The sequence below is a fragment of the Aptenodytes patagonicus genome, chromosome W, assembly GCF_965638725.1.
Source record: "Aptenodytes patagonicus chromosome W, bAptPat1.pri.cur, whole genome shotgun sequence".
In the NCBI taxonomy this organism is placed as follows: domain Eukaryota; kingdom Metazoa; phylum Chordata; class Aves; order Sphenisciformes; family Spheniscidae; genus Aptenodytes; species Aptenodytes patagonicus.
In genome coordinates, this window is record NC_134981.1 from 43,173,434 (window position 1) to 43,187,469 (window position 14,036).

The 14,036-nt window shown below is 41.0% G+C and overlaps 1 protein-coding gene across 1 annotated transcript in view; it reads right to left on the bottom strand.

The window, feature by feature from the left end:
* Nucleotides 1-14,036, bottom strand: part of LOC143172075 (small conductance calcium-activated potassium channel protein 2-like) — a 147,984-nt gene that overhangs the window by 21,821 nt on the left and 112,127 nt on the right. The window contains 3 exon segments of the mRNA XM_076361317.1: nucleotides 1,535-1,604; nucleotides 7,122-7,249; nucleotides 8,782-8,892. Coding sequence (XP_076217432.1) covers nucleotides 1,535-1,604; nucleotides 7,122-7,249; nucleotides 8,782-8,892 — 309 coding nt within the window.

The window sequence follows — 14,036 nt, forward strand, 5'->3', positions numbered from 1 at the left end:
ACTGGTGGATGAAAAGCTGGACATGAGCCGACGATGTGCGCTCGCAGCCCAGAAGGCCAATCGTATCCTGGGCTGCATCAAAAGAAGCGTGGCCAGCAGGTTGAGGGAGGTGATTCTGCCCCTCTCCTCTGCTCTGGTGAGACCCCACCTGGAGTACTGTGTCCAGCTCTGGAGCCCTCAGCATAAGACACGGACCTGTTGGAGCGGGTCCAGAGGAGGGCCACGAAAATGATCAGGGGGATGGAACACCTCTCCTTATGAGGAAAGGCTGAGAGAGTTGGGGTTGTTCGGCCTAGAGAAGAGAAGGCTCTGGGGAGACCTTATTGCGGCCTTTCAATACTTAAAGGGGGCTTCTAAGAAAGATGAAGAGAGACTTTTTCATAGGGCCTGTTGCGACAGGACAAGGGGGAATGGCTTTAAACTAAAGGGGGGGAGATTTAGACTAGATATAAGGAAGAAATTCTTTACTGTGAGGGTGGTGAAACACTGGCACAGGTTGCCCAGAGAGGTGGTGGATGCCCCATCCCTGGAAACATTCAAGGTCAGGCTGGACGGGGCTCTGAGCAACCTGATCTAGTTGAAGATGTCCCTGCCCACGGCAGGGGGGTTGGACTAGATGACCTTTAGAGGTCCCTTCCAACCCAAACTATTCTATGATTCTATGATTCTATGATTCTGTGATTCTGTGATCCTGCTCAGCCAGAGGGGAGAGCAGCATGAGGCCGTTGGTGCTCTCTGTGTTCGTATGAGTGCTCTGTGTGTGTTTGTCTGTGATCTATGTGGCCAGCCGTGTATATATGCGATGTATATATCTGCCCTGTGTGCGTGTGACTACTGGGAATACATCTTCAGCTTCACTAATGGTTGGACCTGGGCCATGGAGCTGCAGCAGCCTTGCCTCTCTCGGACTGCTGGACCTCGCTTAATGTTTTTCCACTAACAGTTTGCAATTGAATAGTCTTTTAGTTGATCTCAAATAGCTTTAAAAAGAATAACAAATCCTTATAATATAACAGCAAAGTGGGCAGTTATTATTCATTATAAAAACTTGGAACAAATACAGACCTAAAGTTATTTGTCTAAAGTCACTGCTTCATCAGAGAACAGGAATGGAAAACCACAGCCCCTAAGTTCAGTCTGTGTGAACTATAATCCCTCACAGCATAGTCTGTCTCCAGACAAGAAACCTCTTTATTATACAGGACTACACAAACATTGCCTAGTCAAAGTTCATCCTAATCATTTGCCATAATCACTGCAGTCTGTTTCAGCAGCGCTCAGGTTCAGCCCCTCAGTTATGAAATCTTTTCCAAATGTTCAAAATATAAAAGGTACATTCAAACCTTGGTCAGAGCCATAAACAAGATGTTTCACTTAATAAATGTTAACCCAAACCAGATATATGTTTTCATTTTCTAGAATTAACAAACTTGTTAACAATATTTGCATGTATAATTCCTAACATTTTCACTTACAAACTCTTCATTTGGAAAGGATGAATGTTGATACAAAACAACAATAATTGCCTACTAACCTTTGCCAGGTCCACCAAAGTGTTGGCTTGATCGTTCAGTTTCCTTTGTTCCATTTTTACACTTCTTAATCTAAAAAGTAGAATTTTAAGTCAGATTTTTATGTGTGCGTGTGTGTACCAGTGTGGTCATCTAAGGACTTCTAAAAAGCATGCATAAAACTTACAAGAACAGATAACTGCATGGACAATGCCTCAAGTACTTTGTATAAAGTCAGAATTGTTCATGTGTCTGGTACAATGAGAAGCATGCCTCTTCAACACCGCAAAAGAAAAAGAGCAAGGAAATGTCATGTCCTTGAGACTACTGATTGCCATGGGTAAAGTTGCATTCAAAAAGGGAGATAACAATTTATCCAGACTATATGAAAGAAAGCCAAAACATTCCTCAAAGCCTCAGTATCATTACAAGTAGATATAGGAAGAAACATAGAACAAATGCTTTTTTGTCGTTACTGTTGTAGCAATCAAGAATCTTCCCATGCCTACATGACTAGATACAGGTATTAGCTCTGTTCTGTCAGAAATGGATTAGATTAGCAGGTGTCTTAACCTGATGGAAATACAGTGATAAGTGAGTTTCTCATTACTTTAAATAGAACTTCCATCTGACCGGCAGCTAAATAACCAACATACTTGCCAATACATTTAATTTTCTTACTGCTCTGAACATTTGTGAATTTAAATATGGTTACATTTTAAACTTACATTAGACATACCTTTCCAATGCACTATTTAAACTAGACTGCTGTAAAAATTATGAAAGAAGAATCAAGGGTATATTTTCTCTTTAATGCTTAGCTAACTGCGTTATTATTAATTAGTGATGCATATACTCTGAAAGATATGTAATTGACCTTTCCTATGTGTTCCCTGAATCAAACTCCATGTTTTTCAGATTAACTACTAAATGAGTGGTTTTTATATGTGATTTTCAAAAATAAGCAATTTATCTCTTAAGTATAAGTGGGTTTTTTTAATGTTTCCTAAAGTAGAATTACTTGGACTTTCAATGATTTTTCTGATAGATGTTCTAAGCAAGAAATAGCATTTTTCAAAAGCAACAAATCAATTTATAAAACGTATGATAGATGCCATGCAGTCTACTAGTAGCTCAACAGGCAATCAAGCTATCCATTTGGTTAACTATCAAATGAAAATAAGGTTGGCAGCATTTTGTGGCACATAGGTTGCTAACACATACTCTGCCTAGTTCTCATTTATCGTCTTAGCTATATATATCTTATAAAGACTGCACAAAAGCATATAAAACTGTTCTTGTAAAACAAAAACTAAAACTCTGGCAATGGCACAGAAGAGCTCCATGCCACTGCCAGCCTGGATAGTACAGCCACAGCAGTTGCAAAGGAGGTATTCTTTTTCACTTCAAGGCTTTGTATGCCTCAAAGTGCTCCAACTGAACCCTAATGTGAAAAATCATTTTGCCTTCTCTGAATTTTGATAATGGGGGATGAAATTCTGACCCTATTTAAATTAATGACAAAACTTCCAAGGCCTTCAGTGGAATCAGGATTATTTCCTTAAACTCCTGGAAGCCAACCAATCTGTTCATCTCAAATAGCTTGATGTTTCCAAGATGCCTATAAATTATTTTAACCTGAATGCAGAATTGGAGGGAAAGAGTCCTATTCAGGGACATTTATTTTTCTAAACTAAATTGGGGAAAATGTATACAAATTACCACTTAAATTCTGAGAAGCAGATGAAGGCTGCTAAGTTCAACAATGTATCAAGTTGGGGTTTTTTTTACGTTTTTTTAAAATAAAAGCCTTTGGGGAGATACTCCAAAATTAGAAGTTTGTGTCAGATATTTAGTTACCATACATTTTCCTTTCACATCTAGGCTAACCTCCATGAAAAAGAATGCTGTGAAATATTTTTCTTAATATGTGGGAATAACTCTGTTAAGGTAGAAATCAATTGTTCATATAAAATTGAAATTCCAGCAGCTTGTTACTGGAATGTCATATACTCTTCTTCCCCTGGAGGCTTCCTTCAGAGCACAATGTAAATGCAATTTATAGAAATAGTGCTTTCAGAGGCTACAAGCTGGAGGTATTCTAAAGCAAATATTATGGAGGAGTCTCCAAAGTAATGAGTTATATCATTACTGCCCCAGAACAAAATATTTACTCAGAGATAAGCATGTAATGATTTGACTAGAGAATGATAATCCTAATGTTTAGGTGAGCACTCAAACAATTTGCAGAATATATATTTTCTGCTTTTCTTAAGATTCTTTGAAACATCTATTTGCCAGTTAGTATGCCAAATTTTAAAATTTTGAGCAATCCTTTGTTATTGTAGAAAGAAAAAAAAAAGTACCAGCTGACATCAATGTGATAATACCTAATGGTAACCAACCCAAAACCTGGCACAGACTGGAAAACGTATCTCTAGGTAACGGTAAGTCTTTAGCTGCAGCAGCCAGATTAAAATAAAAATGGCAGACTTTTGTTCTTAAATTCATTACGAGGAAATATGAAACATCTTGATTTTATGAACTTCACTTATCACGGCAAAAGATCATGATTCTGGATTGTGTTTCCATTGCAGCAATCAGATCATTGAAGTTCACAAATAAAGACTATTTTTTGCATGCAGACAGTGATAAATTCTGCAAATTTAGGAAGGAACAGCTCATACAACTTACTTCCGAGCTCTATTTTCATTTTGTTGAAATAAAAAGACAAAACAGAAGAAGACAAACTGTAAAATATACTAAAACAACCAAATGAGCGCAGTGGACTCTATTCAGCAGGTGGAAAGTCCTACGGAGTTGCTATTGCTTCCAATCAGTAACTGCCGCATTTGGAGTCCAATTCTCTCATGTTCATGATGAGGGAATCCATGGTACCTTCAAACCTTCCCATTAACTATCCCCTGCAGATTTTCTTCTTTATACAATATATAAAATGTCTTTTAATATTATTGTTTAGAGTACTCATTTCACCTTCACCTTATTAAGTGTGCACAAGAAAGAAAAAAGACTGAGACCAGCTGAAGGTAGCAGTCACAGACAATATTTTTAGACCTTTTAGGGATGTGATTGTGAGTTTGAGACTGTTATTATTATCTACTCTGATTTCTTGTATAAAATTGGCCTTGAAACTTCACACCTTTTATTCCTGTCTCCATCCCAATGATTGGGAAGGTGGGGGAGGGGAACCAATAAAAAACTTAAGAATCCAGAAAGATGGAAGACAGCCATTTGCTACTACGAGGTCCCTTGTTCCCTTGAGAAAAGTTCAAAGATGCAAGGGGAGAGAAAACAAATTGCACAAAATACTCTTCTGCAGCTGGAAGAAAGAAGACTGCTAGAGCAATGTTTCTATCCATGGTCCATTCCTCAGCATACTGAGAAAATTATCCCATTTTCTTGCTTAAATACAACAAGTTTTGGAATGAGAAGCAAAGTGCTAAAGGACTTGTTGTCCTTAACATAGGTGTTCAAAGTTTGGCTGACACAGCTAGGAAAATATCACTGGTGCCACCTTCACCCCACCCCCTACATAATTAATAAATTTTTAAGGCAGGTGCAGAACACCACTTTATGACTTGTGAAGTTCTTCGAGGTTGAATGATATATAAAGTTGCAGATCAAATCTCCTATGCTTTTTAATTTAGATTCCTCTTTTCATGCACAAGTGTGTGTACATGCACACACACACACAATAAATAGCAAGGTTAAAATGTTATGGAGTAACTTTTGCAATCAGGGAGTCAAGTCCAGCAAAGGACATACAGGACATGCCACCTTCTACCCCACAACCCCTGCCACTCCTCTCATCCTCCCAATCCTTTAAGATAAGCAGGATGACAGAACTGATTAAAACCCCTTTTTATCTACCCAAAAATGCTTCAGCTTTTGTGGACTCTATTGCCTCAAGTTTTTCTAAAAGATCACAGTAACATTTAACCCTGAAAGTTTGCTAAATATGATATAGCAATTAAGGTTTGTAGAATACTTCATATCTTCAAAGCTTAGCTACCTAGTCCTTACAACATTGCTATGACACAGAGAACCGATGACTGTTATCCTCAATTTACTAATAGGAAATTTGATAACCTAGCCTTCCCTTCCTCTCTTTTATGCAAGATGATGACACATAGGAATCTTTTTCAGGAATGTAGGTGGGTCAGCTGGATGCTGCCCCCAGCTCTCCTCACAGCCTGGGTCACACACAGACACATACTTAGAAATTATCAAAACATCAGTTCAAAATGAACCTTAATCGATCTACATCTCCCCAATATGTCATGGAAAACCCATTTCACAGGTCATACAAAAGGCTGCCACAGGCTGGATAGGGATCTCAGATAGAACAGACAAATAGCAGCATGGGTCCTGGATGTTCCTTATGATGAGTCTGTGGCTGCTGGGGACAAAAGTCTTTTTATTTCTCCCATGTAGTCCAAGGATGAGTAACTGAATCACTGTACAATTTTAGCTGGCTGTGACTTAGAAAACTCCTACAAACACTCTCAACAATTCTGCATTACCCTGTGCTGCACATAACCAGAGTATTTTCTTTTCTAAATAGATACTACAGTAAAACCTTATCTTTGTCTTACTCTGAAAGAAAGAGAAAATTCAAACTCAAGAGCACAATTCTAGGAAGAGAGAGAGTGCATGTGTGAGGGAAGGAGAGTGTGTGCAAGAGAGGAAGAGCATGCAAAGAGGAGGAAGAGCATGTGCAAGAGAAAGAAAAGGAGGAAGAGAGGGAAAGCGGGAGGGGGAGAGTGAGGAAGAGAGCGAGAAAGCAAAAGAGAAACCAAGGTCTAGAAAGCAAGAGCAATAAAGAACGAGTGATGATGAGGGAAGGGGGGAAGAGAAGTGGCAAGAGAGGAAGAAAGGGGGGGGGGAGAAAGAGGACCAAAGAGGAGGAGAAAGAGAGAGAACAAGAAACAGAGAGGCGAAGAGACAGAACACAAGACAATGTAAAGGAGAGAGATTGGGGGGGAGAGCGCGTGCGATTTTGTCAGAAAGAAACAGCGGGAGCGAGAAAGAGAGAGGAAGAAAGAGAGAGAAGGAGAGAACAAAACAGAGAATGAAAGGGAAAAAGTAAACAAGAGAAAGGGAGAGAGACAGAGAGAGAAAGACAGGGAAGGGGAAGAGAGAACGATGGGGGACACACATGAGAGATGGAGAGAGATAAAAAGGGAGAGAGGGGGAAAAAGGGAGAAAGAAACAGGAGCAAAGGGGGGGGGAGAGAGGAGAAAGAGTAAGAGATAAAAAATAATAAGAAAATGAGCAAAAAGACAGAAAAATAAAGAATGAGAGAGAGTGAGAAAGAGAGAGTGAGAGAAAGAAAGAGGTATTGAAACAGAGGGAAAGAGAGGGTGAGAGAGAGAAAGAGAGATAACGAAAACAAGAAAGAGATAATGCGAAAGAGAATGAGAGAGTGAAAGAGAATGAGAGGGGAAATGAGAAAGAGGAAGAGATACAGAAAGGGAATGAGAGAAAACGAGGCAGAATGAGAGCAAGAAAGAGAGAATGAGGAAAAGAGAATGAGAGGGGACGAAAGAGAGTGCTTGGACAGGAAAAACAAAGTAAAATTGTACTTACTGATGAATAGCTTGCAAGAATTTTCGTTGATGTTTCCTTACTTTTGCATGGTCTATCTTTTTAACCAGCTTTGTACTTTTATAAATTAACCATGTTTCCCTGAGTACATTGGCCGCTGCATTTTTCACCTGTTTCATAAAAGAAAAACACCAGGCTGACAGAAATAGCATTATGGTTTTTTTTATCTTTTCTAATGTAAAGTCTTTCTAAAGCACTTAAGACTGCCTAGCTGTGGGAAGTGGGTACATGAAGAAGCTGCAGCAGTGAGGCCAGAAAGCAATTATCAGACCAAAGGGATTGCTGAGCAATTTCCATGTTGTTTATAAAAGTGATATTGGGACAAGCTGTCTTTGCATCTGGGAATTACTTCTCCCTTTTGAAAAGAGTTAGGACCATTTGTTGTTTATGACAATATAAATTACAGTGAAGGATTATTAATTTCTTATCTGTATGGCAATTAACCAGATGCATTTTATAGGACCATAAAATTTCTCTCTTTCTTGGTGTATCATTATTACCTTTGTTTCTCTTGGCAATTTAACAGTCTTTTAAATTTTCAGAGCTGCTAGAACAGGGTTTTTTGTTTGTTTTGTTTTTTATATTTTTCCTTATTCTGGTTTCTTTCTTACCTTTCTAAGAGGACATGAAAAAACAACTTGTCAATAAATGTAGCCAGTGTTCTATTTGATGAGTGCTTTGAAGTTTTTTTAAATGAGGCTTTCTATAAAATGTTAAACATAAGAATACCTGCAGTTCCTTCCTAGGCCCTCCAATATTCCCAAGAATACTTGAAAGCAATAGACAAAGAATTTCAATGCAATGTTGATTAATGACAGAATTACTAGGCTACTTGCAAAGGCAAACAGTTATTATTGATCTGTATTTTCTCTCCCTCTGGCTTTATATCATGCCAGTCACTGCAGTGTCAGAGCTAATCCAATGTATAGGTAAAGACATTTTAGGAATGCTATGCAGTAGCTCTTCCCAGCAGGAGCTCCCAACCTTGAAACCATAAAAGCATAGGAGAACCTTGGTCCTGACTTCAGTGGAAGCAGAATCAGATTTTAGAGACTTCCTCAAGATCTCTAGTCCTTGCATTTCCACAAGATCTGGCTATCTTCAGGCTGTGAGGAAACTTCTCTAATATCTGTGTAATGGGTTTGTGATCTGAGGTACATCTCAGATTTGGTTGCTTGTTTTGTTTGCTTTTCATTTCCTTTGAGTTTCATGAGTCTGAAACTACCAAAACACCACTTGGATACACTATTAAACTGATATTTAGATTTATATGAAGGATAGCTGAATAGAATAAACCTTAAAATTCTATATATTCTTCTCATATGCTGCATGAAAGTTTGTCAGTTTAATATATTAGTCTCTAGTTTCACAGCTTTTAACTGTTGGTTACATCAATTATCTTCCAGCTGCAAGGACCCTCTATAGAATAATATTCAAATCCTCAAAATCTTCTGAGAACCTGCTGTTGCCCTCAACTTCAAAGAGAAGCTCAGGGCATTCAATTCCTCCACATAGCACCTTGCAAGATCACACCCATGAAAAAGTTCAATAAGAGAATGGAGCATGAAACCATTTAAAACAAATGCAGAAATAAATTTAACACACATTTCCTTTTCAGTTATGAATATAAAGTGTGACTTACTCTTTTAGTTAGCTGGGTGTCCATCATGAAATTATGCACATGTTTTTCAGCTTTGGTAAGTTCTAACTTCCTTGCAACCACAGCTACCACCAGTGCAGTGCACCCAGCACCCTGAAAACAATAAAACAAACCCCCAAGATGTTACTACTCCATTTTGCAGAGTTTTTAATGGAAGTTTCTCCTTTGCTGTAGGAATATGGCAGGCATCAGGTGATTTATCCCTGATAAACATGCTACAGCTATTTCAGTTCAGAATAATAGAAGTCAGCAATTGCAGGCTAGTAAACTGCCAAGGCATCAAAATAATTGGTGAGCAGCTTTTTTTCCTTCAGGGGTTGAAAAATCAAACACATCCCATTTCTAGTGCATAAACAAAGGGGGTGATCAGAACAATTTTAAAACCCAGAATATTAGTAAATAAATGCAGAATACCGTTCTTAACAATTGTCTAGAGTGTACAGGAATTGCTAAAGAAGAAATAAGATTACATTAGTATTTATCACACAAAAAGAAAGATTTCTTAGGATGTTCTTTAAGGCCTAAAGATAAAGTTATCATAAATTTAGCATTTCATCACTTCAGTATATGTACAGTACACCAATGGATGACTGTAGTACAGATATTGATTCTTACCTATCAAGCATGGACTGCAAATCCCCTGAAAGTAGGATGGGGAGGAGGGAGGTATGCTCTACATAATAATGAGTATAGTCTATATATTGAATGCATTCCCTGAGCTAATGTAGTATATGGGGTAAATAAATTAATGTACAATTATACATAAAATGTTGGGGGGGGGAATGTGCTTTATGGGTTCCTGTGGTTGAGACAACGACAGTTTTTCAGGCCATAGACCTTGAAGAAAAGCCAAGCAGGAACTACTATGACTTACGTTGTGCTTTTTTTAGCATTGTGTTTTGTTTTTGGGGGGCTGGCAGTAGCGTCTAATCTGTCTCTATTATAGAGTGGTTGGTTTCATACTAGTGTCTGTTATGGGGTGTGGATGGTGGTTGAGTTTAGGGATTTCTTTTGTATCTTTGGTGTTGTTTATGGTTTATTTAGGAGGGATGCTAGTAGTCTTTGTTTATTCTATGTCTCTGGCAGCTGAGCCTTTTCCTGAGGCTTGAGGGGATTGACGTGTTGTGGGATATGGTGTAGGGTTTGTCTTGGTGCTTCATGTAGGGATGGCTGTTGGGTGTTTTGTTGAGTTTTGAAAGTTTGGGGTGGTTACTGTAGATATTGGGGGAATGTTTTCTGTTCGGTTGGATTTTAGTGGAGTTGCCATGTTTTATTCTTATGGGGTGAGAATATTTTTGATAGCAGGGTGGGAGTTGTTACCGACTTTATTATGTTAGAACTTGTATGTGTGTTGTCTCATGGGGCAATTCGGGCAGTTGTTTTCTGAGGCCTACAATGATCTTTTCCTATAGTATTTCTGTTTCTCATTAGAAACAGCACACATACACAGCACCATTTCTTCAAAACTTACATGGAGAAAGTTGCAAGTTTCTGGTTTGTGCTGTGTATGTATGTATGTATACACGTGTATATGCACAGACATGCACGTTCATAACAGGCCAAAGCAAGAAGGTGCAAGTTCCTTTGAAATGACAGCACTTTTATCAGCATCACAAATTTAATTTTTTTAAGGGAAAGGAGAGGAGGCTAAAATTAATCAGGTAACCAGAAACAGCATGTATTGCACACAGCTCCAGCTATCATTTAGTCTGACACCATTACTAAATTCTGCTGCTTTAGTATTTTTTTTAAACCAAGCTTCACAGATTCTTTAAAAAAATAAAAATAAAATGACATTAAATATACTGAGGCTGTGTTTAACTTTCAAGTTCACCTAAATTTAGCTGTTAGTGTGTAAAGCAGCCTTGTTTCACGTTGAAGCTTACTAGATTTTTAGTCACACAGCTTTCTTCCATTCTTAATGTATTTCTCCCATTAATTTACTCTCTCCCTATTCCTCCTCTATACCTGCTTTACTATCTCCAGAAAATACAGAACATCATTTCTGAATCTAGCTTCCTAAATACAAATTCCACTACTAAACAGAAAAATAAACTAACTCACTGGAAATTGTTATTCACATACTGTCTGCAAAAAAAAAAATGTATCTGCACTTTCTACTTACTTACTGATGCACCCAATGAATTTTGCAAAAGCTTCCAATTAATTAGTCTCCAATTTCACTCCACTGATAGATTGTTTCAATAAATTCATCTGCTCCCTCACTAAGACCCAATCCTCTTCAATTAGTTCTGAGCTATCAAAGTTTCTGTGCCCAACAGCCCTCAAGAATCCCTCAAAAAATTCCCTTGTAATTTTGCTGCATTTCCCCATCCCATTTCTCTCCTGTCCTCCATACCAATATTTCTAGCTTTGCTGTTCCTTCTCCCCGTGTTCTCCATCCCCATGTTGAGTGAAGTTCGTGGAAAAAATAGCCAGAGTCTCACTCTCTAATGAGATGAGGGGAAAAGTGGGATAATAACAGTTTCTTTGCTTCCTCACATCCCACAAAGAGCAAAAGAGGAGGAAGACGGCCAGTGCAGCTGAGCATTTCAGAAATGCACCCGGCCTTTTGACAAGAGGACTAGGCAGGAGCTGCCCTACCCTATATGATACAACAGAAAGAACCTCCTCAGAAAACAGACAACTCTTCTTCTGTCTCCTTCTTGTGAAGGAAGGCAGGAAGGAACAAGTAATATTCAGGAGGCTTCTCTGAGAGGAAAAGAAAATTACTCCATACAATAGTGTATTTGGTATATATGGCAAGAACAGGAAGAGAAAAAAAGAAGTCTTTTGGCCCAGTAAGTCAGGAAAACACTCTGGGCCAAATGTTGATTCAATGGCATAACTCTGAATTGCACCTGCTTAGAGCAAGAATGCCAAGATGGTATGAGATTAATAATACAGAGTGGCTTCCTTACCACTTGCAAAGTGGCACAAAAGCTACCACGGAAGAGCAATATTAGAAAAAAAACCTCTCCCCCCCTCAAAAAAAGGCTAGAGGAAACGCAACAGACAAAAGCAATTCAGACTGATTTGAAATTATTCCAGGCCTTTAGGATGAACTCTCATGCTTACTTAAAGTGTCACAGCAGCTATAATGACCAAAAGCTGTTAAAGACAGTAGCTTTATGTCTCATATGAAAGACATTGCCTGCAGCACTAGAACATTGTCTAGAGCTCAACAATTGTGATGATGATACGGTCGAGTGTTTATTGGTAAGGATGAGGGGGAAGGCCAATGAGGCAGATATCCTGCTGGGAGTCTGTTATAGACCACCCAACCAGGATGAAGGGGCGGATGAAGCATTCTACAAGCGGCTGGCAGAAGCCTCACAATTGCTAGCCCTTGTTCTCATGGGGGACTTCAACTTCCCGGACGTCTGCTGGAAATGCAACACGGCAGAGAGGAAACAGACTAGGAGGTTCCTGGAGTGTGTGGAAGACAACTTCCTGACACAGCTGGTAAGTGAGCCTACCAGGGGAGGAGCCTCGCTCGACCTGCTGTTTACAAACAGAGAAGGACTGGTGGGAGATGTGGTGGTCGGAGGCCGTCTTGGGCTTAGCGACCATGAAATGGTGGAATTCTCGATTCTCGGTGAAGGAAGGAGGGGGGCCAGCAAAACCACAACCATGGACTTCTGGAGGGCGGACTTTGGCCTGTTCAGGACGCTGGTTGAGAGGGTCCCTTGGGAGACAGTCCTGAAGGGCAAAAGGGTCCAGGAAGGCTGGACGTTCTTCAAGAAGGAAGTCTTAAAGGCGCAGGAGCAGGCTGTCCCCATACGCCGTAAGAAGAATGGGCGGGGAAGACGACCGGCCTGGCTGAACAGGGAGCTCTTGCTGGGACTCAGGAAAAAAAGGAGAGTTTACCACTTGTGGAAGAAGGGGCAGGCAACTCAAGAAGAGTACAGGGATCTCGTTAGGTCATGCAGAGAGGAAATGAGAAAGGCAAAAGCCCAGCTAGAACGCAATCTGGCCGCTGTCGTTAGAGACAACAAAAAATGTTTTTACAAATATATTAATGACAAGAAGAGAGCCAGGGAGAATCTCCATCCTTTATTGGATGTGGGGGGGGAACATTGTCACCGAGGATGAGGAAAAGGCTGAGGTACTCAATGCCTTCTTGGCCTCAGTCTTTAACAGGCAGACCAGTTATCCTCAGGGTACTCGGCCCCCTGAGCTGGAAGACAGGGACGGTGAGCAGGATGAACCCCCCATAATCCAAGAGGAAGCAGTCAATGACCTGCTACACCACCTGGACGCTCACAAGTCTATGGGGCTGGATGGGATCCACCCGAGAGTGCTGAGGGAGCTGGTGGAGGAGCTCGCCAAGCCACTCTCCATCATTTGTCAGCAGTCCTGGTTAACAGGGGAGGTCCTGGACGACTGGAGGCTTGCCAATGTGACGCCCATCTACAAGAAGGGCCGGAAGGAGGATCTGGGGAACTGCAGGCCTGTCAGCCTGACCTCGGTGCCGGGGAAGATTATGGAGCGGTTCATCTTGAGGGCGCTCACAAGGCACGAGCGGGACAACCAGGGGATCAGGCCCAGCCAGCACGGATTCATGAGAGGCAGGTCCTGCTTGACCAACCTGATCTCCTTCTATGACCAGGTGACCCGCCTAGTGGATGAGGGAAAGGCTGTGGATGTGGTCTACCTGGACTTCAGCAAGGCCTTTGACACCGTCTCCCACAGCATTCTCCTAGAGAAGCTGGCAGCTCACGGCTTAGACAGGTGTACTCTGCACTGGGTCAAAAGCTGGCTGGACGGCCGGGCCCAGAGAGTTGTGGTGAATGGAGTTAAATCCAGTTGGCGGCCGGTCACGAGCGGTGTTCCCCAGGGCTCGGTTTTGGGGCCGGTCTTGTTTAATATCTTTATCGATGATCTGGACGAGGGGATCGAGTGCACCCTCAGTAAGTTTGCAGACGACACCACGTTGGGCGGGAGTGTTGATCTGCTCGAGGGTAGGAAGGTTCTGCAGAGGGACCTGGACAGGCTGGATCGATGGGCCGAGGCCAACTGTATGAGATTCAACAAGGCCAAGCGCCGGGTCCTGCACTTCAGCCACAACAACCCCATGCAACGCTACAGGCTTGGGGGAGAGTGGCTGGAAAGCTGCCTGGCGGAAAAGGACCTGGGGGTGCTGGTTGACAGCTGGCTGAACATGAGCCGGCAGTGTGCCCAGGCGGCCAAGAAGGCCAATGGCATCCTGGCCTGTATCAGAAATAGTGTGGCCA